The sequence below is a fragment of the Enhydra lutris genome, unplaced genomic scaffold (genome assembly GCF_002288905.1).
Source record: "Enhydra lutris kenyoni isolate GAN:26980312 unplaced genomic scaffold, ASM228890v2 scaffoldscaffold11, whole genome shotgun sequence".
NCBI lineage: Eukaryota > Metazoa > Chordata > Mammalia > Carnivora > Mustelidae > Enhydra > Enhydra lutris.
Genome location: NW_019154095.1, coordinates 17,735,051 through 17,760,630, shown reverse-complemented (window position 1 = coordinate 17,760,630; position 25,580 = coordinate 17,735,051). Strand labels below are relative to the sequence as shown.

At 42.4% G+C, this 25,580-nt stretch overlaps 1 protein-coding gene across 1 annotated transcript in view; it reads left to right on the top strand.

Annotated features, from left to right (window-relative positions):
* Nucleotides 1–18,831, top strand: part of LOC111144433 (tankyrase) — a 205,557-nt gene extending 186,726 nt beyond the window's left edge. The window contains exons 21-27 of the mRNA XM_022498736.1: nucleotides 1,322–1,442; nucleotides 2,612–2,709; nucleotides 4,260–4,334; nucleotides 5,215–5,320; nucleotides 6,064–6,250; nucleotides 9,094–9,250; nucleotides 13,160–18,831. Of these exons, the coding sequence (XP_022354444.1) occupies nucleotides 1,322–1,442; nucleotides 2,612–2,709; nucleotides 4,260–4,334; nucleotides 5,215–5,320; nucleotides 6,064–6,250; nucleotides 9,094–9,250; nucleotides 13,160–13,246 (831 nt within the window). The 3' untranslated portion in view covers nucleotides 13,247–18,831. The remainder of the gene's footprint in view (nucleotides 1–1,321; nucleotides 1,443–2,611; nucleotides 2,710–4,259; nucleotides 4,335–5,214; nucleotides 5,321–6,063; nucleotides 6,251–9,093; nucleotides 9,251–13,159) is intronic.
* The last annotated feature ends 6,749 nt before the right edge of the window (nucleotides 18,832–25,580 follow it).

Genomic DNA, 25,580 nt, shown 5'->3' with positions numbered 1-25,580 from the left:
GCAATAAAAATCAGCGAACTCCAGGCCTAATTTGCCAGGGTTTTTTTGTTTTGTTTTGTTTTGTTTTTTAATGTAATATTCAAGTAAAAAGGTAGAGAACACTACAGATAGATAAAACATATTTGAGTTGGAAAAAGGGTGTCTGTGGGTGCCTGGGTGGCTCAGTGGGGTAAAGCCTCTGCCTTCGGCTCGGGTCGTGATCCCAGGGTCCTGGGATCGAGCCCTGCATCGGGCTCTCTGCTCAGCAGGGAGCCTGCTTCCTACCCCCCTCTCTGCCTGCCTCTCTGCCTACTTGTAATCTGTCAAATAAATAAATAAATCTTTAAAAAAAAAAAAAGAAAAAGGGTGTCTATGAAAGGATTTCCCAGTTTTCCAAGGAAAGAGAAAACTAAAGGCTCATCTTGTAAAGTAGTATTCGCATTGTCATAGGCCCAGCTTCTTCTGAGCTAGATTTCATGTTTCAGCCCTCCAGAAATGTGGAGGCCCCAGATTCCGTCCTGTGTATCCCAAACTCTGCCACTGGGTGGCAGTAGAGTCACAGTTACTTTTAGTCAACAAAGGTGCTGGGTGATTTTGAGTCCTGGTAGTCAGCCACCAGCTAACCACCTCCATTTGCAGGGATGAATAAGCAGAAATTATAAACCACTGTTTTTACAACAACAGAATGTATGTAAGGCTTCAGGGACTGTTAAGTCTGGGAATTTATAAGAGAACTTAAAGACCATCTACTCTCCCTTCTGAACTGGTATTTTTTATATAACTTCTGTATAACTGTATACTCGTGTTCTAAATCTCACCGCTTTTAAAGGCAGCCTTTTCCATGCTTGACTATTTCTCAGCACTGGGGAGTTCTTTATCTTGATATAAATCCTACTTAGCTAAAACTGCTTCCTCCTTTTATCACATTCTCTTTCCTTGTGCTAAGCCCCTCTCCCTTTCTCCCACCATTTTTCTCTGCTACCTGATGGATCCGGGGATCTGGTATTTCCCTGTTTTCAAGCTTCTGGTTGTTTTCTCTTATATCTTGAGGCAGGCACAAAGTGGTAGAGTTAAATAATCAAAAGGAAATACAGCAGTGTTCATTCTATATCTCTATAGCATTGTTTCTGCCATTATAATTCACCATTGACTAGAAGGAAGGAATATTTCAAGTGAGTAAAAAACTGATAAAATTATCAAGACAACTTTAAGATTTTAAGTTCACAGTTAAAGAAGACAAAAGAATTTGTCAGTTTGGATGGGTTATTATAGCATGGAAGACGCATGGAAGAACTGAGCCACTGTTAAAGATTTAGTGATTAATTTTGTTCCATTTTTTCAGATTACACTAGATGTACTGGCTGATATGGGCCATGAGGAGTTGAAAGAAATAGGCATCAATGCATATGGACACCGCCATAAATTAATCAAAGGAGTAGAAAGACTATTAGGTGGACAACAAGGTAAGTTATTTGGGGAAAAAGAGTAAGTCTCAGAAATTAGCGGGATAAGTAAGTTGTCGGGGCTCAAGTGGTCTGAACCCAGAGCTCATACGCTTGGAGGGTGTAGCACTTCCTTCCTGCCCTCTCTCCCCACCAACACTGTATATGCTGAGTCTCTCTGGAATCTTCACTTCTCTCCTTGCCCACTGCTGTTGAATCCAGTACAGGTCACCTAATCCAAGCCACTGTCATCTCTCCCTTGGACTGTCACAACCGCCTTCCAGCTTATCTTGGAGCCTCACCTTTACCATCCCCCACCCTCCAACCCCCGTGCCTGGCTGCACTGCTCCCAGAAGACTCTTTTCGAAATGACTCTGTGATCATATCAGTGCATTGCTTAACACCTTTCAATAGAATCCTGTTGCTATGGGGATAAAATCAGACATTTGTAACATGGCTTTTCATAATCTGACCTCTTCCTTTGACCTCATCCTGAACCTTTTTCCCCTGCCACAACTGGCGACTCAGGCTTTTTTCCACTGTACTGTGCTGTTACAAGCCTCCTATCTCCCCCCGCCTTGTCGTTCTCCACGTTTATCATCTCCATATTTGCCACAAGTGCTTTCACAATAGGAAAGCAAAGGGAGAGAAGGGGAAAAACTTGATTTAGTCACTGCAGAGCCAACAAAGTCATAAGAGTAACATGAAACTAAATGGTAGCAGTTTTTGAGTTTAAGTCTTGCTTATTTGTCTGCATTAAATTAACAAAGGCAATGAAATTAACAAGAATAATCTGTTTTAGACTTGAATTATGAGTGGCCATTTCAAGCCATCTCACAGAGTTTTTACAGGATAATTCTTAGATTTTAGACCTGACTGCATTGTGATTACAATGTGTTTCTCTTTTGTATCAGACATAGCTGCATGTGTGTTTATAATAGAATTCTGCTCAATAAGAAATTGTTGAGCCATGCTGGGGAACTCTGTAAAACAGATCAAATTGATCCCCAATCCCCTCTCCATTACTTCTCTTGTCTTTGGATGTATTTGTTCAATAGAACGTTATATATGATGGTCACATTGCAAATAATTTAAATTTCTTCCAAAATATCAGTATTTATGACAAAGTTGTCCCTAAAATTGAGCCTGAATAGCGTGGACTTTAATTCATTAATTTTTCTTTCCTACAGGCACCAATCCTTATTTGACGTTTCACTGTGTTAATCAGGGAACTATTTTGCTGGATCTTGCTCCAGAAGATAAGGAATATCAGTCAGTAGAAGAAGAGGTAATGCACATCAACATTTTTAATTCTCTTTTCCTGAAATCTGTGGTTAAGCCTATTTTTTCAGTAGAGGTAAGCTTGTCTGACAGTGACTTAGGATCACTCGCCTCTCTGTCATCCTAACTGCCTTAGCCATTGTGGTGGCGTACTGCCCAAACTCAGCGAGGACCGTGGATTAGGGCTCTACCACAGGGTTTTCCCATCAAAAGCCTAGGGTTTCAGTGGACGGGCCACAAGGGTCTCTTCGTCCTAGAGACTTTCTTGAAAACAGGCAAGTAGGAACCCTTTTAGAACTATTTGCTTGTGTTGTTCAAATGCTACTAGAAGAATGATAGGAAGTGAGAATCTTGCCTCACATATAGCAAATACCTTCTTGTTTTTATTTTCATGCAAAGTTATAAAATGTGACGATAAAATAATACACCTACTTTTCCTGTTCGCATATGAAATCTGCCTCATAACTCAGTCGCCTTTCCCAACTGCAGTCACTGTGTTAAAGCACTATATGGACGACCCTCCTGCCAGACAGACACCGCAGAAATCCCTCCCTACTCTGGCTTCCCCCTCATTTCTTACACATAATAAACAAAGTGCCTGATGTCTTTATCACAATAAATAAGCCACCTAACTAATTCTATTATTTTGCAGAGAAATGCATGCCTGAGTCTTTTTGTTTATTTTCTGCCTTTTAACTAGAGCTCAAATTATTCTCATGCTGGGAAGTCTGGCCCTGTTACCGTAGGGTGGGTGTTCGGCTCAGGCCTGGCCAGTCTGTCAGGGAAGTGTAGCACCTTCCAGGGGCTTCCTGCCTAATCACCCTGTTAGTGGTTAGCAGATTTGGAGAATAATGTCCAAAATGTGATGAATAACTTTGCAAACAGAGCAGTAAGATAGAGAATTAACTCTATTGAGTCAGTTCTATGAGAAACTTGGGTCTTTAGAACATTTTACTTTTCCATAATCCTTTTGAATTTGGAGAGCAGACGAAGAAAGAGTACCACTCAGAGGGAAGTTACTCTACTTAGTTACCCGGCATACCCAGCTTCTCCTGGTCACGGAGATGTTCTTTGAGATCCCAAATTGATAATATGGTCTGTTTCACCCAGGGAACAGAAGTTGATTGATTTTTTAAAATTCTTTGTGTTTATTTGAGCATTTGTTTAGTGAGTATTCGTCAAATGTGAGTTTAAGTTTGACTTAATCCCAGTGTTGCTTCTCATTCTCAGTAACATAAAATAGTAATGTAGATAACTTAATGTGATGTTTTATTTCTGTGTTCCCCATTGTGCTTACAGGAAAATCTTCCAAAGCTTTTACTAAAAATTAAAGAGAAAATGCAGAAGTTTAATATTTATGTCATGACTTCTTTCTCATCAGAAATACCCATTAAACTCTGGTGAATCAATTATAGTCAACTCCTATTTATTTATTAGCCCTGAATCTGAGACTCATCAGTAAAAAAGTATAACAGAAGTGAATGTTGAAAACAGAGGAATGTCTTTAGAATTATATACTGGCATATTTCCAGAAAGTTCTGTGATTTTGTTCTGTAGATGCAAAGTACGATCCGAGAACACAGAGATGGTGGCAATGCCGGTGGTATCTTCAACAGATACAATGTCATTCGAGTAAGTCTTTAAAATTTCAGGGTGAAAATTGGATTGCAGGGCGTATCTGAAAATCAAATCTAGACAATGAAAAGTTTTTTTTAAATGTCCTATTTTTAAACTGTCGGGATAATCAGCCATCTGTTGCCTGGCAGTCAGGTGTCACTTTCCACTAATCCCTCAAGACCGTATTTCACCAGAAACAGAGACTGGATGGAAACAGGAAAGCTACAGACGGAAGGCTAGATCTCCTGGGGTTGGTGGTACAGAAACAGTGATGAGACTCAGCTTGCCCACAGATTTAGACCAGAGCTGACAGTTTTTATCACCACTTCCGAGTAGCTTTGAAGGCCTGGTTTTCAATCTGAGTCAGTGATTATATCAGAATGCATGTATCTCTTAATTTCAGTATCTTAATTTATAACATGGGATAGATGTGCTTTTTTCAAAGGAGCATCATAAAGATACATAAAACCTGTTGAGAACTGACTACATCCTTGGAAGTTATACCAGTGCCCCTCAGAATTCCCTGGAGAGTTTTTAGAGAGATTCTAGAAGAATGCAGATTTACAGGCCCCTATATCCCAACATTCAACAAGTCTGGGAGGAGTCTCGGAATAGCTTTTCTTTTCTTTAACTCCTCAGGTGATTCTGAGGTACAACCAGGTCTAGTGCAGAAATAACCAAAGCCGTACCTGAAGATTTTGTCACTAACAGCCAGAATGTTAACTTAGTTACACTGCCCTGGCAACTTTATCCTTTTTAAATAATGTTTTAAGCAAATGAAACAAAAACCAAGAATTGAACCTTTCTCAAAGAAAACATACTTTTCATTTTAAATTATAAACTGCCAACTGACATCCATTTCACTAATTTGCTTCTTTCTCCCTCATCCTTAAAGATTCAGAAAGTTGTCAACAAGAAGTTGAGGGAACGATTCTGTCACAGACAGAAGGAGGTGTCTGAGGAGAATCACAATCACCACAACGAGCGCATGTTATTTCATGGTGAGCGGCGCGCCTGTCTCTGTCTCTTGGGCTTTTGCTAATTCCAATAAAGTGGAAAGCCTTGTTATTGACTACATTAGTATTGTGCTAAAAATGGCTGGTTTTGATTTTTTTTTTTTTTTAATTATGTGTCAGTACAGTTTGCTAATGCATTGCGTGTTAGGACAGGCTTTCCAGGGTGTGTAGAATGAGAATAACTTATCTGGAATGGTTTCAGAACTTGTACTGCAAGTTGAGCCATCTAGATAGTGAAATATTTTCATTACAGTTTAGCATAATTGTTTTCAGTTTATCAGATTATCTGTTTTTGTGTAAAGTAAGATTGGGCATAAAATCTATATTTTTAAAGCCACAGGGATTTTGCCATCTGTTTTTGGGGGCCGCAGGTGGAGGAGCAGAGGGAGAGAAGGAATCTTAAGAAGACTCTATGCCCAGCACGTAGCCTGACGTGGGGCTCAGTCTCACAACCCTGAGGTCATGACCACCCAGGCGCCCCTGTACTTCACTATCTAAAAATCTCATGCCATCCACAAAAGCCACATTACATCCTTGCTTGGCAAACACTGGGTCCCTGCTAAGATTCCAGTACGAGAAATAATTTAGGTATGGTAGACCATCTTACAAGTTCATATACACATTATTGATAACTTAATATTAACCTGCCAAGTGCAAATAGTTTGTAGCTAATTGAGGTTCTAGAGAAGTATTCAAAAACACTGATTTTTCGGTGTTTCTGTTTTTAGGTTCTCCTTTCATTAATGCCATTATTCATAAAGGGTTTGATGAGCGACATGCGTACATAGGAGGAATGTTTGGTGCCGGGATTTATTTTGCTGAAAACTCCTCCAAAAGCAACCAGTATGTGTATGGGATTGGGGGAGGCACAGGCTGCCCCACACACAAAGATCGGTCATGCTACATATGTCATAGGTGAGTGTCTTGCCTTTGGGATTGCTGTCCTCAGATCATGAGCCCCAGTAGTTCCTCAGGTTCTACAGAAGTCACTCATCCTCAGTGTTGTTACTCAGAGTGAATCACACCGGTTTGGGGTTGAATAGAAATAGCTGACCAGCCTCTGCCCTAACAGGAGAAATGACACAGAGCTAATAGCCGCGCTAGCAGAAGCCAGATACGTATCAGCCAGCCCCAGGTTACGATGAAACTCCCTCCATCTTGCCTTTCTCCCTGGGCTTCCCTTGCCTTGCTTCAGATTCAGAAAAAGAAAAGATTGAGAATTATTTCTGTCGAAGAACCTCTAGCTTTAGATACTTTTAAGCTAAGATGCACAACTTCTGTAAACAAGTTGAATCTTTAATCTGTTTCTGATGTTGCTAGCTGTGCTTTAAGGCAGGATATATAATTTGCCTTGAAAAGTTCAATTTCAGAATATTAACTTTGGATGAATAGTAAGCATATGAATGTTAGCTTTTTAAATAGAATTTTAAAACTCAAATTCAAGAGAATAATAGTATAATCTCTCTGAAGTCAGTGAAAAAAATACCATTCTCTTCCATGCCACTGGAGAAAACACAAAAGAATTGTACATTACAAAGATTGCAGTTGATTGTATTTTTCTTTAAATTAACCAGATGGAAAGGTTACTTAGAGATCTTGTAACTCAGGGGAAACCCCAAAAAGATCCAGATAGCCTTGAAATTCATTATAGTTGTTGACCTTGAAACTTCCTCTTCTCCTTTCCTTTATGAAAATCTTTAACAGCCACCAGCAGTTCTAGGATGGTATGTCCAGAAGGAACCTTCTTTCTAGTAAGGCCTCTGTGGTTAATAGCACACAAAAGTTCCAATGGGTGTGTGACATGCCGAAACTCTTGTTGCTGCAAACTTATCCTAAGTAAGCACTAAAAGTGAACCTAGATGAAGATTAGCAGTTGCCCACTGCAATTAGACACATAAGTTTATGTCTTAGGATTTCCTAGGAAGCAGAGCCTGAAGCAAAAGCTTATATGCTAGCACTTTCTTGGCAAGCGCAATACCGGAGAAGCTGGAGTGACGGCACAGAGAGAAATAAAGCAGAGAAGGAGGCGGAGCAAAGACAGGGAGATGCGTCAGTGCGTTGGCCTGTTTCATAACAAGTGTGGTGTGTGGCTCAGTCCATGAGACATCACCTTCAGAGAGGCTGTGTGAACTCTAGTACACTGTGGGAGACCAGAGCTGAATTCACCTGCCGGCTCCTCTCTGGCACGGATCACCATTTGCCCCACAGGGCACTGCTGTCCCCCCCCACATGGGACTGCTGTGTCTGCAGAACGCAGCATGACTCCCGGGGCTGGCCAGGGAGCGGACTGGAGCCGGTGCTCTCCACCGGCCCATCTGCTGCCCACAGCTTCACGGGCCGGGCCTGCGTCTTCTCCTGCCCCCGCAGCTATGGGGGTGGGGGCTGGGGGCAGGAGGCGAGGGCCTGTCTGTGTGATATATGGAGCAGCCATGGCAGTGGGCCCAGCAGACTGAGTGGGCAGAGCCCAGTGACACCACCGTGCTGCCATGACGTGGAGATGGAGCTCGGGCACCTCCCTCTGTCGCAGTCAGGCGGGGGCGCCTGGGCGGCTCCGGGGGTCCAGCATCCAACTCTTCATTTCTGCTCGGGTCATGGTCTCTGACCCCGTGTCTGCACGGAGCCTGCTTAAGATGTTCTCTGCTCCCCCTCCTTCTCTCCCTGCTTCCATGTGCATGCTCTTGCTCTCTCTCTCTCTCTCTCTCTTTCTCTCTTAAAAAAACAAAAAACCAAAAAACCTTTTCCGTGGGGACCTCCAAGAGAATGCTGCTGACATGAGGCCAGCGCCCCCGCGGTGTCATCAGGAATATTGTGCTGGAAAAGCCCACCCAGGCAGGACCCAATTATGCTGGGTCTGGCATGATTTGACTCAGAATAGTATCTCTGGTTAGTTACAATGCAAAGATCATGCTCTATTACGAAAAACAAACTATTTGAATAATAACTATTTTACACATTTAACAGTATGATCAATCTCACTGAGTAGTTAAAACATTTGTGGTTTATATTCAAGGCTTACAAACTTTGATTTTAAAGGACTACCTAATATTTTAGGCTTTGCAGGCCATATGATCCCTGTCATAGTGACTGACTTCAGCCCTCGTAGTGCGGAAGCAGCCGCAGAGGACACGTGTATGAGTGTGTGGCTGCATTCCAATAAAATTTTATTTACAAAAACAGGTGGCAGACTAGAGTTAGTTTATATAATGCACTTTCTTTCCAAACAGCGTCTCTTGTCCTGTGTAATAGTCAACATCTTTCCCAATTGGTGTTTCACCCAGGTAGGATGATTTCCAGCCATACATTTAAGCTAAGCACTTTGGCATATGATCCACTTTTATTATTATTTATCTCATCCTGGTTTTTACTTCTTCATAATGAGTAAACCCCATCTTGATTTCAAATGGTGCTGCCTTCTGTGTATTTGCTTCAGTCCTCCTGCCCTCCCCGCCCTGGTTCATCCTCACAAGATCTCCGTTTTTGCTAGGATTCCTCTTTTTCGACCGGTCAGAACTTGCTGGGTATTTTCTGTCATTGATTCTGTAACCACACCAAACCTACTTTAACTATTGAGTCTGCTGCTTATGGTAAATCAGGATATCAAATTCCATCCTATCCATCCCTACTCAAATGCGAAAGTGACATTTTAAGTTAGCTTGCCTTGTGTTAAATATTTATTTTAGAAAATTATCACACCTAAGAGTTCTGTCACTCTAAGATTTAATGCTTCCTTCAAAGCATTGCTTTCCTTTTTCCTTTAGGCAAATGCTTTTCTGTAGGGTGACCCTTGGAAAATCCTTTCTGCAGTTCAGCACCATGAAAATGGCTCATGCCCCTCCAGGACATCACTCAGTGATCGGGAGACCAAGTGTGAACGGGCTGGCATACGCCGAATATGTCATCTACAGAGGCGAGCAGGTACGGTACCCATCGAATCAGCATAACTGAGCTACTGAACATGTCAGCACAGAGAGCAGAGAGCAGCTTCCATTTAAAGAATTTTCTTTATGGATGTACTTGCTACAGGCTGGCCATGTGAGTTGACTCTCAGTATTTCTGACTGTGGCACTTAACACAGAACGATAGCTTTCCGAGTTGTGAAGCTGTAGTGCATTCAGTTTCTGCCCACTGTGTAGGCTCCAAAGTAAAATTGTCAACAAGCAGGAAAACTTTTTATCATTTTCCAACCCAGCCCTTAACTCTCACAGTACTGCTAAATGCCTGTTGATTTGACTAAAAACAAAGATCAGTTTGTCTGCATTTAATTGAATTTCAAATGGATACCTTAACTACGCTGATGGAAAATTGGGGGGAAAAAAAGAGGGAGAGAGAGAGAGAGAAAGCAGGAATTAATTAAGTACAAGTAACTTATGAGAACAATATTTTATTATATGCCATCAGTCCTGGCCAGGTAAGGTGTGGAGTAGCCATAGGAAAGACACACAAATCCTGAACTTCGTTTACGAGATGTGTTGATGGTGGTGGTATGGGCAAAGCAATGAAACTACTTTAGGTGTGTTGTAGGATTGAGCAAATGAGTAAATATGTTGATGTTTGATTTGGAAGCTGGGATTCTCATGGTAGAAGAAGGGGCATGCAAATCTATAATGGGGGGATGGTGAGAATAACTGTAGAGATGGACTGAAATTGGAGATACTGATAGGAACTCATTTCTCATACATGTATGTATGTTTGTGTACTTATAAATATATGTATGTACAGGGATGTGTGTAAGAGTATATGTAGGTACATGTATGCATATGAGCATAGACATGCATATATTTCTTAGCACTGTCTCCTGAAAGCAAGGAGACCCCAAAAGCAGTGAGCACACCTAGACCTAGATCTTGGTCTCTAATACCATTCCCCACTAAAAGGAACCCAGGCTCTTCGGAGAAACAGCTAATTCCAGGGCTGGAGCAGAATAGGAGCAAGGTGAGCCTGGAACATCCTGGAAGTAATGAAGTACTCAAAGTTGTGGGGGGGGGGCATGTCACAAGGACACAGAGCCAGCAGGAAGGGCTCCCACTGGCCAAATCTGGAACACTTTGATTACCAAAATAAATATAGTAATAAATTTTAAGCCTCTGAGAAAAAAACAGGAGTCCATGATTCTGTAGTGATAACAAATAGATAAATAGATAAATGAAGGGGCAAGGAAGGCTTTTGCTTGTAGTAGAAAGCCAAGGGGAGATGAGTAGATGTGGAGGGAGTACTGGATTTGGAAAATCATCATCTTGGGACCATTGTGACAAGAATCATAAATGGATGCTTAATCTAGGAGACAATTTTGATTAAAAATAAAAGGATATTTGTATGGTCTTACTAACTACAAAGGAGAAGAAAACAGTAATTATACATTGGAGAAAAGGAGCAGTGCCTTGATCAGATGATCAAAAATAACATCACCAATAAGGGACAGATAGAAATATATTGTGCCTCAGATATGATACTCTTTGAGAAGGGTTCACCATTGTCTATGCAACATTCCAGCCAAGAATGTATAACCTTGTTCTAATCAAAGTGAGGAATGTTCTATTTTAAAAAAAAAAAAAAAAAAAAAAAAAGGTGGGAAGACTGGATTCTTCAGAAACGTCAATATGATAAAAGTCAGAGAAAGACTTTAAAAACTCTCCAGATTAAATGAAACCCAAGAGACAGGACAACTAACTTAAGGTCCTGCCCCCAGTTGGATCTGGTATTGGAAGAGAAACATTATTAAATCAGCTGAGAACATTGGAATATGAATGATAGGTATCATATTAAAGTATTATACCAACATAAAATTATAATGTATAATTACATTTTTGTCCTTTGTATTCCTGCTGAGCCCCCCTCAGAAGGGACTTCTCTTTAATGGATCATCATAATAATAATGTTGTAGTAGTAACTTACACATATTGGATTCTTATTATGCCATACCTGTGTTGAGGTATGTTCCCTATAAACCTACTTTGTTGAGAGTTTTTATCATAAATGGGTGTTGTACTTTGTCAAATGATTGTTCTACATCTATCGAAATGACCATATGGTTTTTATCCTTTCTCTTACTGATGTGATGTATCATGTTGGTTGGTTTGCAAATATTGAACCACCCTTGTAAGCCAGGAGTACTTCCCACTTGATGGTGATGAATGACTTTTTAAATGTATTGTTGGATTCGGTTTACTAGTATTTTGTAGTTTTGTTTTGTTCTGTTTTGTAGAATATAAGTTAAATTTTATGGTATTTATCTTTTTCTGTCTGACTCACTTCACTTAGCAAATACCCTTTAGGCATCCACGTTGTCACAAATGGCGAGATCTCTTTTTTTTAATGGCTGAGTAATATTCCATTGTGTATATATATACACCTCACACCTTCTTTATCCATTCTTCTGTCGACGGACACTAGGTTGCTTCTATCCTGGCTACTGTAAATAATGCTGCAGTGAACATAGTTGTTCACATATCTTTTTAAAAGTCCAGTTTTTTTTTTATAAGTAATAGTTTTTTTTTTAATTTTTTATTTTTTCAGCGTAATGGTATTCATTATTTTTGCACCATGCCCAGTGCTTCATGCAATCCATGCCCTCTCCAATACCCACCACCTGGATCCCCCAACCTCCCACCCCCGCCCCTTCAAAACCCTCAGATTGTTTTTCAGAGTCCATAGTCTCTCATGGTTCACCTCCCCTTCCAATTTCCCTCAGTTTTTTTGATCCTTTATTCTTTTTATTATCTTACTCCATATCCGTAAGCAAGTAATTTGTAAGTCATCATTTAGCAAATTATTTTTGGGCCCTAAAGAACTAACCTCACCAAAGAATACTAGTTTCCAGCCACAGAGCACTATGAAATGCTCCCTCTAGTTGTATCATTATATTAAATTTAGGGTTGAAGAATTCTTACGTAACATGCATAGTTTTAAGGGATTTTTTTTTTGCCCCCCACCCAATTATCTTGGTAGTGATTTCCTCTAAGAAACGGTCTTTCCATTCCAGATACAGAGCCTTTCATTTTACGTACTTCAAGAAAAAGAGGCCAGAATGAAAGAGAATAAGTGGGGTGGCAAGTCTCAGTCTGAACCATTATGTTATCTGTGAAAGTTGCCTTTTATTAGTCACCTTTTATTTATTTATTTTTATTTTTTGTATGTAAAGATTTTATTTATTTGACAGAGAGATCACAAGTAGTCAGAGAGGCAGGCAGAGAGAGAGGAGGAAGCAGGCTTCCCGCTGAGCAGAGCCCCCGATGCGGGACTCGATCCCAGGACCCCGAAATCATGACCCAAGTCAAAGGCAGAGGCTTAACCCACTGAGCCACGCAGGCACCCCTATTAGTCACCTTTTAAAAATGATCTCCAAACAGTTCCAAGTTACTGGTGACTCACCAGGCCTCACCCTTCCTCCTTCTAGCTCAGTGGATTATATTTGGGAGTAATTAATTTGAAATCAGTTCAGCCAAATTACTCTTTCCTTCACCAAACTTTTATTAAACATATGCTATGTGACAGCACTGTGTCAAGTGAGGTGAAAAAGAGAGAGACTTTCTCCTGCCTTAGTTTTCCCGGCCGAGGCATGTGCATGAGGGATGAATGCACTGCTTCAGGGTGCTCAGAGTGGAAACCGCGTTACAGCAGTTCTCCAGAGGATAGGGTCTAGACACGTTTCTAGGCAATACATAGGTCTGTCTGGCGTGTGTGTGTTGTTCAGGCACCTGTCGATGGCCGGCCTTCCTGGGCTCTGGGGTGCGTGTAGAACACTGATAGGGACCAGCAGCCTCTGAGACGCCCGCTGAATACTGTACCACCACAGGAGTGACTCGTTTCTCTTCTGGCCCTTTGCAGGCGTACCCTGAGTATCTCATCACCTACCAGATCATGAAGCCGGAAGCTCCCGCTCAGAGCGCCACAGCCGCGGAGCAGAAGACCTAGTGAACGCCCACGGGGAAAGGCCACAGCGGATTTGAACTTGGGACTGGATTACAGTGGATTGTTGCCAACAAAATCAATATTCCATAAATCCCAGACAGCCTAGAAAGAAGCTCTTTTACAAAGCATTGCGATAGTGATGAAGAGAGTATGAGTAACTGACCCGTACTCCACTGCTACTGTTCTCTTTGAGGAAATGTTTACAGGGGCGGCCTTTTACCATATCTCAGGCTCATTTGCGTTGCAGCCGTCCATTTCCAACATTGATCTAGGCTTGGAAATGGGGGGTAAAAAAATCCCATAACCAATACTTTCCCAAATTTCACACTTCACACACTACATTTGCTTTGTTCCATATGGCACGTGTATGTAAGAAATGTATACATATGATGGGCTCAGTTTTAGTTTTTTCTAAACATGCATCATTGTCTTTTTTTATCTTTTCTTCTTTTCATTTTTTTTTATTTGTTTACTTTGAAAATGAGCCAGAGCCTTATCGAGGATATTTTGCACAGAATCACACTGACTAAAATCATTAGCGATTCAACCGAAGCTTCTGGATGAGCAAGACTTAGTTTCCCCTTAGTTTTCACTTGGATTTCTTTTGTATCCGTACTTCTTCTCATTGTAAATTGGGACGGGAAGGAAAACCATCACGTTTTAGCTTCCTTTTATGAATTGGCCTTCCCAGGGAAAGGCACAAAGGTCAGCCTGAGGAGCTCCCCGAGTTCAGAGAAGTCGAAGCCGCTGAGGGCCCCTTGCTGTTTCCCATCACAGCCTGCCCTGGAGGCGTTCAGGCCAGTGCCAGAGACCCTGGAGGGAAAGGTTGGAGTGACGGGCCCAGGGCTCATGAAACTGCCACACTGGGGGAGGGTTGGGGCGGGGGGAGCAGCGCCCAGAGGAGCAGGATGCACGTTGGTTCCCTGAGGCCGCAGCAGGAAAGGATCGCAGGGCCGGCTCGAAAAGTCGTCCTCTTCGCTTCCGCCTGACCACCGCATAGTCGCCCCCGACATTAGCTGCCTTATTGCCAAATTCAGTGGAATTTTCGTACTTCATGAGAGTCACGATAATCTTTATTGTTTCTCCAGTTTCGAAAGCTAGGATTCACGTCCTCTCTAGGAGGTAGGTGTGCGAGAGCTTCGTGTCTTCTCCAGATTTGGGGGTTACTTGGAGTGAGGTGCTTCGAATAGTTTCTGTAGGTCCCGGCTCTGCATTTTCATACCATTTCTTCAAATCTCTTAACAGACAAGGAGAACAAAAACGGAAACCAAAGCGCTCTCAGTTATTTTTGTAAAGGAAGGTGGAGAAATACTGTACTGTGTCTTCAGGAAGTTGCTACTCTGTTTCGCGTGTTGTAATCAGCATCTGCCTGGCGCACATTGTCGCTTGTGAAAGATGATCCACTGCACACCTCACACTGGCCCTTTGCACCTTCACTGAACAGCGAATTGATCGCATTAATTTATTTACTTTGACACGCTGTGCATCTGCTCAGCTTTGAAGCAAAAAGAACATAAATGTGGTTTTAAAAAAAAAAAAAAAGGAAAAACAGTGTGATGCAAACCTGCGATTTCAAGTTGAAGTTCCAAAAACTAATTTGTGTTTAAATGCAGGCTGATTAAGCCGTGACCTCATTTAATCTCCTAAAGGAAAATAAAATGGTGACATGCAAAAATTCTAGAATAGGCTCTTAAAATACACATTTAGCTTTCTTTTTGGCTTGAGTCCAACGCTAGAACTAGGCATTGGGAGCTAGTTTGAGTTTTGTAGCAGAATCTTGCATGGGTCCTCAACATGAAATCAAGACTTAGCCTCAGTTGTTGCTTCTATTGAAGTTTTAGTGACCCAAGCTGGGTGTTTGTGTCTTGGCTACTTGTTTAATAGCAGTAGAATTCCATACGAAGCTTCCGAGTTTCATATTGGTTAAGAGAGTTTTTTTTCCTCCTTCCCTTCTTTTTTTCGCTATGTGTAACAGTGGGTTGAAGGAATGGCATCTGTGGTTTGCAGTAGCTGTGAAAGTGTATATTACTTGCCTCCCCACTTAGATATAGTTTAAAATGGTAAACACAGCTGTGATTTTTAGTTCAGTAAGAGGGTGAACACGGGATAGATATCAAAGCTTCATAGCTTTATTAAAAAGATAAGCCACTATTCGACTGTGGTTTTATGTCGTTTCCATCATACTAACTAGATTTCATGGATATTTTCAACTTCAGCCTTACACTTGAGAAGTTAAACTGTGGTTCAGTATTTAAACTGCCGATGTTACGTATCTGATGTTCTGTGTGCCGAGTAAAGGTACTGTGTAAGGAAGACATTTGCAGTGCTTCTTGTCTTGTGATGATTCAAGTGTATAGTAGTTATTGAAAGAATGTGTATATATTATTCATCTGCTAAAGAGAATGGGTTAATTGATCTTTCACAGGAGCCAAATACATTTTTTTCAAAATTTGAAAACCAAAGGTCATCGTGAGTGCCCACAAGGTAGCGAAAGTTGATTACATTTGGAACTTGCATCTATAGCAGTGCGAAAAACCCTTTGGAATATAAAAGCATGGCATTAACTTGGGCCAAAATCCATTTCGTTTCTTGTAAATGCAGTATATAGGAGCACTAGCAAGTTGAGGAGTTCCAGGATGGCCTCTCCTGAAACGGCCAGCGTGTTTCCCAAACCAAACGCAGAGAGAATCTGGACACCTCCACCAGCTTTACTGCAGTTCTAAAATCAAATCTTCTAGACCCGGGGGTTCCAGTTTACTGGGTATTGCCGGCTGGGTTCTTGAGTCATAAATTAAGTGTAAGTTAAGTGCTCTGAGTTGGACACTTTCTCCTTGTACTTGGCCTCCTTCCCTTTCCCCCACGTTGCTAGTCTGGAATTTTAATTCGCTCCGGTAGTTACCTTTGACCCCATTCATTTTCCTCCTTTCTTCTTGAGTCTTGCAAAAGGAGACTGGACCTCTGTTTCCATATCACAACCAGAACCGCGTATTAGGCCTCATGTGCTCTGCCCTGAAGATTCTGCCAATTTGTTAACAAATGACAGCATGGAAACCAGAGTTTTACTTCTATGCAAAATAATAGCAGTTCAGCCAGGATTCTTACCTTTTCCTTCTTGGAATCTGGAATTTCTAGCTTTCCAGTAACATAAATAGAATAAATAATACTAGGATGTTTTCATGACAGTATCCTTGTGCTTCTTGACCTTGATGTCAGCAGCTAGACTAATTTCCCTTTGCTCTCAAAATAGCAAAGTGCATTGATATATACAGAGAAATGCCTGAATAGGGCAAATAAAGTAATATAGATTCATAGTCTATTATTATAGTCTTTACACAAAAAATAACACTTTGGTGTACGCTCGAAGAGCAATCGAATGCAATAAGTCACCTAGGTTTTTCTTTACTTCAGTTCATCTGCCAGATGCACAAGGGTTATTGGCCATCGCTCACCCCCTCCTCCTGAGCACGAGTGCTCTTCAGATTCCCGCCAACCGCCTTGCAAACAGAAATGGTGTGTGTTCCGAGCGCCCTGCCACCATTGTGGCCAGGACCCGCCCATAGGATGATGTGCGATAAGCAGCCTTCTTGCTGTGACATTTGTTGGGTAGTTACCTTCCAGGGAGCTGTAGACTGTGGTCGTTCAGGGACTCAAGACTGACAGTAACACAGGGTTTCATGTGTCAGAAATTTCACTGGAAAGACGAAACTTAGACTTGTCTGATGTCAAATCAGTGACAGGCAAATGAAAATAAGGTTAATTGTGAAGATAGTATCTGAGCTTTGGTTGGACACTTTAGCATATGACCAGGAAATGCTTTTTTAAAAAACCACCCTAAAAAGTAAAGCATCTTCAGATACCTTGTACATTCTGAAATTAATAGACAATGAAATGTTTCTTCTTAAGAAAGCCTTAACTATGGCAGAAACTTTTTAACCTTTTATAGCCTAATAAATAAAAACTTATAATTCCAATTCTTAGTGTTTGAAAGGTGTCCGTGAGTCAGGTGTGTCTCCACGTAGGTCACACCCGTGAGGCTGATTTGACGAGGGTCTGTTTCATAAGTAATGCTTCCTTACATGCCAAGGAGCAGATCTAATCAATCTCTCCCGATTTCTCTATGTCTGAAATTCCTCAGCTACCAGATATTCTGGTTTAAAGAAATGCTAGCAAGATTTCCATGGTCAGTGTTGTGTGTGGGGAACACAGCAGCATCTCAGGAAGATACCATGTGGGGTCTCCGTGTTGCCCAAGCTGTTTCTTCATTATTTTAAATTACAAGCCGTGGTTCTGAGTGCAAGGCAGTAGGGCGCTCCGGGTTTTATACCCTCTAAGACCAAACCCGTTCATGGTGTGACCAGTTTTCTACATCTGGCAGAGGGCCCTGCCTCCTTTGAAATAGGATTCACACCGCCCGGATGATTGCATTTGGACTTTTCCTTCATTCACGTTTTCTATTCTGCCCTACAGTTTTTACAGCCGCCCTACCACTCCTCTTTTCCAGCAGATTTCTAATGTTCCGCGATTCAGATTGTTTTGCTACTTTTTACCTGTCTCCGCATTTCCGCAGGCAGCCCTGAGAACCCTTTTGTTGATTCAGAGCTTTTGCAAAGAAATGCGGTGAAACTCTGGTAGTGGGCTGTGTCTCACACACGCCCATGCCCCTCCCCAAGGTTCAGGATGAGAAGCTAGAAAACACAGCAGTACAAACGGAACCAAAATCTTGGAAGCTAATAGCCTCCACCCAGAAGATGACCTTGACCCTTAACCATTGTACTCATTACACAAAATATTTAAACTCTTCATGTGCATATAGTACCTGCTTCTGCTTCCATTGTTTCAAGCTCATTGGTCTTTGTGGTAGTTGTATTTGTCTTTGATAGCTACAAACTGAAAAGGTACTTTTATCAACAAGGTTTCTCCAAAACATTTACAAAACCAGAGGAAATCTAGAATGTTTCCTGGCAACAGCATTTGGAGTAGTAATCGTGATTTTCCCATTGTGGTGTTGTCTGTGTGAGTAACCATCGTAGTGACTCTTTGGTTCATTATGGGTGTTTTTATTTTTAGTCTCTGTGTGACCCACCAGCGGCAGGGGGTTCCAATCCCCTCTCTTTGTTTTTTTTGCATTTGTCTGTCTGTAGGATTGCCAGATAAAATACAAGGCACCCAGTTACATTTGAATTTTGGATAAATAGTTTGTTAGCTGAAGTATGTTTCATGCATTATTTGACATATATTTACAGTAAAAAAAAAAAAAGTTATTTATCTGAAATTCAAATTTAACTCAGCATCCTGGCTTTTTGCTTTGTTTTATTTCGTTTTACTAAATCTGGCAACCCTATCAATTTGGTCATGGGAAATCGATCACAGCATGTAAATCCTTCTAGTCATCACGGTCTTTCATGTGGAATGGAAGACCTTTTTTCCAACGCCTTCTGCTTTCCAAAAGAGGGCGTCAAGGAACTTCACCTGCCTGCGTGGTGGGTTTCTATTTAAGACATCTTTATGATTATATTTAACCTGTAATTGTGCTTTGGCTAAATGTCTAACAGTACTTGTAACTGTTTAATATTCAATAAAAACATTTTTAAAGTATACGGTGTTTGGAGAGCAGTCCGCTCTGAAGTGTCTTCATTTCCCTGTTTGTTCATTTCAGCCTGATCAGCCTTAACACGACTGAGCGCCAAGCGTCAGCATACCAGTAACGACTGTCCCTCTGCTCTTCCTACTGAGATCTGTGCCAACAGTGCCTTATCCGCATCTCTGGGCTCGCAGGGGAGTTAGCCAAGTGCAGCAGAAGCATAGGCTCCTTCCAGAAATAGCTCTAAGTAAATAAAAATTAAAAAAAGAAAAAAATAGCTCTGAAATGAAGGGGCGTGGGCTCTGGTGGCAGACCTCTCGCCGGCTCCCGGGGCAGCTCAGAGGCCTGGCACCGCTCGCTCTGGGGACTCAGTCCCTCGCCTGTTCCCAGCACAAGACCCACCTCTTGCACAGCGCCTGGCCCCTAGCATGAAGGAAATTGTTTCCTTTTCTTCCATTGTCCTTTCTCTGTGCCTAGTGACTCATTAGGTAGCAAATTGGAAGCTAGAATTTCATCCGTAACTTCTTTGCCAGAGGGAGTGTCAGAGTCACAAGGAGACAGAATTAAGTACTTGAAAGCATGCTAATAACCCTACAAATAACAAGACCCATCCCCGAGCCCTAATTGTTAGGTGTGAGTTGGACAGTTCGGGAGTCAAGGCCAGGATCCCCAGCAAGACAATATGGCGTCAGGACAGCTACAATGAAACAGCACTAACATCCTATTCCGTAGCTTAGACAGGACCACACCAGCATTCTGCTTTGCAGCCTTTGCAGAACTGACTTCTGCAGAATGTCCTAAAATGAGGCAATGCACCAAAAAGCATTTGTCAATTTCACAGGCAGGGGGCAGTTGAGACATGAGCCGCCCCTGCCCCCCACCATGTCAGCAAAAAAGACCACACGTTGACATTAGCTTAATAGGCTGACCGATCCATGACCAAAGCCCGGTTTGACATGACTCAGCACACCCTGATGGCTTAAGAAAGTTCCACAAAAGAGCTCATAAAAAAACCCTTAACTTAGAAACTCTGGGGGCAACCCTCTAGGGCCCCCTTCCTCTGCAGGAGCTTTATACTCTTGACCAATAAACTTTGCTTTGCTGCCCAACACTTCATCTGGTCTACCTCTTCATTCTTCAAAGTGGTGGGACCAGGAACCCGGGGCACTAAGGTAGAGAATTCCTGCAACATGATGATTAGCAGGGTACTTTGTATATATGTTGTCATGAATAATTCCAACATCCCACAAAGTGGGAAATTTAATCCCCATTTTACAGATAAACTGAGACTCAGAGGTGAAACAATTAATGTCCCAGAATTCTTTCCAATATAGACTTTGGCACCTGTTGATAGGCACCAAGCATGACTGTATCTGAGGTTTCCAAGTTTCCATGTTTAAATGGGCACGAAAACCCCACAGTGACCCTACTACATGGTTTTATATCGTCAGTGTCTCACGGGAAGATCAGATTCTAAATGCCGTTAGACTCAGGGTTTTCCTGCGGCTTTTGCCAGTGTTAGAAAACAGAAATTATAGGTTGTCTTTTCTTAAATATGTCTTTCTGATAGTCCTTTATTCATGTATAGAAATGCAACTGGTTTCTGTATGCTGATTTTGTACCCTGTGACTTTACTGAATTCATTTATACTAACAGTTCTTTTGGCAGAGTCTTTCACAACGCCTTTTTAAAATTCAACGCTAAAGGCACGATCCACAAAAGAAAGAAACCGATAGGCTAAACTTCATTAAAATTAAAAAAAAAAAAAAAAAAAAAAACCCTTGGATAAAAAAACATAAAAAAAAAAAAAAAAAAAAAAAAAAAAACCCTTCTGTGAAAGACACTGTGGAGAGACGAGAAGACAAGACACAGCCTGGGAGAAAATATTTGCAAAAGACACAAAGTTCTGCTATCCAAAATGTACAAAGAGTTCCTAAAAACCCAGGATTAAAAATCAAACAAGGGGCACCTGGGTGGCTCAGTGGGTTAAGCCTCTGCCTTCGGCTCAGGTCATGATCTCAGGGTCCTGGGATCGAGCCCCGCATCGGGCTCTCTGCTCAGCAGGGAGCCTGCTTCCCCTCTCTCTGCCTGCCTCTCTGCCTACTTGTGATCTCTCTCTCTCTCAGTCAAATAAATAAATAAAATTAAAAAAAAAAAAAAAAGCCGAGGAAAACCGAGGCCAAAGGTCTGAACAGAGAGACCTCACCAGAGAAGAGAAATGGATGGCAAGTAAGCATATGAAAAGATGCTCCACAGAATCCGTCGTTAGGGGAATGCAGACTCAAATAACAGCGAGAAAGCAGTACACGCCGGTTAGAATGGCCGAAATCCCCAAAGCTGGTGAGGATGTGGAGCAACTGGAACGCCCACTCATTGCCGGTGGGAGTGCCACACAGTAGAGCCGCTCTCAACGACAGTTTGGCAAGTTACCTACGTGCTCATAACAGTACAATTCAGCCACTGTGCTCCGAGTTGAAAGCTACGTCCGCCCAGAAACCTGCACACGGATGTTTATGGCAGCTTCACCCACCCACAACTGCACAAACTCAGAAGCAACCAGGGTGTCCTTCAGCAGGTAAAGAAAAAAGCTGCAGCACAGGCGGACAGTGGGATGTTTTTCAGCTCCAAAAAGACGTGAGCTACCAAGCCATGAAAGACACGGAGGAAGCTTGAATGCCCACTGCTAGAGAGACCAATCCGAAAAGGCTACACACGGTGTGATTCCACCTCAATGACATTCTGGGAAAGGCAAAACTGTGCAGACGGTGGAAAGGTCAGCGAATGCCAGGAGTCAGGTGGGAAGAGAGGGGGAAAGAGGTGGGGCACGAGCTTTTTGAGAGCAATGAACACGCTCTCTGATGTTGTGATGTAGATGCGCGTCACCGTACGATTGTCCAAACCCGTGCAATGAACAGCACCCGGGAGTGAACCCGGATGTCACCTATGGACTTGGAGTGATGAAGGTGCGTCAATGCAGCTTCACCCACGAACAAATGCGCCCCTCTGGTGGGGGCCGCTGACAATGGGGGAGGCCACACGTGCGGGGACAGCGTGTATAGGGCAGATCTCAGTACTTTCCAGTTTTGCTGTAAGTCTAAAACTGTTAAAGATTCAGTCTATTTCTAAAAGAGAAGTGAGGATAGAAATGTGTTCTAGCAAAGGATAGATAAATGATAGATAGATAGATAATAGATGGATAGACTTTCTCTTTTAATAGAGATAGGAAACCTAGAGAGGCACATAAAGAAATAAATATTAAATAAAAATTGTTAATTTTGACCTAACTCCTTTGACTTCAAAGAGGTGATTAGTGTAAACATATATGAAAGAATCCTGGTATTTTCAGTTAGTTTGAAACTGGGGAGAACAAAGGGGAAAAGCAGAAAATTCTGTTTCCTCTTCTTTGGACTTGAAGCTGGATTTTATAGACCAGTGCTCCAAAGCTGAGACCCAGGGGGATTATGAGGAAAAGGGAACAGTAAGCCAGATGAGCTCTTCTCCTCTGGGCTCACCAGTGTATTATAGTAAAATACAAGTGACAGTCCTTCTCAGTGGTGAGGACCCGGCCACAGGGTGAGCGGATTTGTTCTCTGTCTAAATAGTCTTTAAAGTAAGGCAGAATAAAAAAAAAATTTTTTTTAATTAAAAAAAAAGTAAAGTCAGGCAGGATAGTATATACCCAAAAGAATTGAAAGCAGGAACTCAAAATAGGTATTTGTTTTAAAAAAAAAAAAAAAAAACCACTATTATAAGCAAAGACAAAAGACAATGGGAAATGTTTGCAATTCGTACTATGGACAAGGGGCTAATCTCTTCCATACAGAAGAGAGTTCCTGAAAATCTGTAAGATAAAAAAAGACAGTTATGAACACACAGTTCATCGAAAAAAATACAAATGGTTCTTGAATACATAAAAGTGTTCTAGCTCAGAAGAAAAGAAATGCAAATTAACATAGTAAATTAATGCAACTTACCTATTAGATTAACCCAGGAAGGTTTATGACGAAGTGAGTATTTGGGTAAAAAAGCAAGTGTGTGGGGAGAGAAATTACATAAATATGAACACCATATCCATTTCCATCGGACATACCACATTCTCTAACCCGAGGGCAACAAAACTGTAACCGTCACATAGAATAGTTAAAAAACTAAAACCTAGCTACTTGGAAGTTTAAAACCCTCTCCTGTACCATTCTTGAGCGAAAGAAGAAATAAAAAGTGAAATTATATACTATTTAAAAATAATTCATCGATACTCTATTACAAAATACTATGCAGCCATTAAAAAGGGTGAAGGAGGGGGCGCCTGGGTGGCTCAGTGGGTTAAAGCCTCTGCCTTCAGCTCAGGTCATGATCCCAGGGTCCTGGGATCGAGCCCCACATCGGGCTCTCTGCTCAGCGGGGAGCCTGCTTCCCCTCCTCTCTCTCTGCCTGCCTCTCTGCCTACTTGTGATCTCTGCCTGTCAAATAAATCAATAAAAAAAAAAATCTTTAAAAAAAAAAAAAAGGGTGAAGGAGGGGCGCCTGGGTGGCTTAGTGGGTTAGGGCCTCTGCCTTCAACTCGGGTTATGATCCCAGGGTCCTGGGATCGAGCCCCACATCGGGCTCTCTGCTTAGTGGGGAGCCTGCTTCCTCCTCTCTCTCTCTCTGCCTGCCTCTCTGCCTACTTGTGATCTCTCTCTGTCAAATAAATAAAATTTTTTAAAAAAAGGGTGAAGGAGACCAGTGTATACAGACACGGGACGTTTCCAGAGCGTGCTGTTAGGGGATAAGGCAGGCTGTGTGTGGATTAACAAGTCTATGCAGCACCCCCTGGGGCAGGAGGGTCTGCCTGAGCAAAGACACGTACTCTCTCATCTATTGCTTTATGCCTTTGCACCTCAGAAGAGAGGAATGTGATTCCTTAGTTTCTGTGGTCTGGCCCCCTGCTATCCCTGACCTGGGGCGACAAGAGTAAATGTCCAGCTGATCACACTGAGGGCAGGGCAGGAGTAACAAGGAAGAACAAGAGAAAAAATTCTGCTAAAAGTATTGGGCTGTCAAACACATACATGTATACAGCACAGAAACGCAAGTCTCAAAGTAAGGACACGGCTCGTTTTGGTTATGGAAGGTTCAAGTGGGATGCAGGGTTGGGATATGGAGGAGGAACGTTCCATTTTTACCTTTAAGTATTTGTGTCCTTTGAAATTTGGGGCAATGAGCACATTTCCATATATGAATATTTGAACAGCTTTATTGGGATATAAATGCCATAAAGTTTACTCATTTTAAGTGTGCAATTCAGTGATCTTAAGTAAGTTGACTAAATTTAAGGGTTGTACGACCACCACCGAAGTAGTGACACAAAGTCAGCTTGGAACTCTGATGGGCTTGGAACTCTGATGGGAGACACCTGGAGCTTCAAGGCCAAGTTCGGTGGGAAGCCTTGACACCTTGAAGGAACCAAATCCCTGGGTTATTGTTCTGAGAAGGCTCAGTTCCCTGCTTTCACAAGAGATCCGAGCACTGTATCCAGAAGACTCCCTATTCTGAGTGCCGGTAGCCATGAGGTTCTCAGGACCGGGATGGCCCCTTTGCTAATTCCTGCGAGATAAAGCTCACACGGAGATACCTGGATCCCAGGGGCTGGACAAAACCTTTAGGGAACGGACAGTTATGAAATCCCCAATCTCAAGGCTAACAAGACTCCTCTCTAGAGACCTCTCCTCCAAAGACACAAGTTGGAGAAACTGATCCTTTTCACCTGTTTCTAATTCCTTTTTATGCCTCCTCTTGCCCGTCTACCTTCTTACTAACAAACCTCTCTCCCCGGGAGAGGACACCCATCCCGCTGGTCAGAACTCAGGACATCCCTTGGACCACATCCCGCCCCCCCCAACTGGTGAGGTTCCTATGCCTCTAGGTTAATGGTTTTCTTGTTCTTTCTCCTGCCACAAAGTCCTTCCCTTCCCTTCTCTACCAGCAACTAGGAAGGTAACTTAGTGGGGGCTGGCTCTTTTCAGCTTAGCCCTTTTGGGTTCACGGAGTAAGTTGTCGGTCTAAGCTGGGTTGTCTGACTCAGGTCTCGTCTAAGAGCCCATTGCCGGGAGGCAGCAGCTTCGTGCCCATCTGATGATGTCACTAATAAAATTCTTGGATGAAAATCCAGTCCAAACCTCCCCATCCTCACAGGCATGATACGTGCTCAAGAGAAGCAGGGGAAGGAGTTTTAGCAAGGGTACATGGGAACATGTCTCTTATCCAGAGACCGTTGGAGCTGAGTCCGCCTGCCTTAGCTGCGTGACCGTTTCAGTAGCTCTGAATTCTGCTGGTGGAGAACTCAGCACACATTCTCTCTAGCCAGCTGTCCTCAGTATCAGGCCCTCGCCGATCTCTGTGCCCCTCACTGTGTAGCAGGGAGGACGGCTTGGGTGGCCATCGATGTAAAAAGGTGAAGAGTCGTGTGGAGGTGGAGTCCTGAAATCAGGGGCTATTTACCTCAAACCCTCTGACCTCTGTTCCCTCCATGGATGGTGCTTTTACAGCTTTCTGCTTTCTAGTATTTCTTTATCGAAGACTAGGTGTACTTTGTGATGTTTTCTGGATCAGATGGGGCCATTGATAGCGTGCAATGTGGTCGAAAGCTGTTTCGGTCCTTGGAGGAGATCTTAGATGACAAATGTCTCTCAGTTAAGAGTGAAACTTGACGTTCTCACGTTTTCTTGAGTCTGAGAGGCTTGACACTGGCTTCAACCAGTCTAGTAGAGAGGAAGC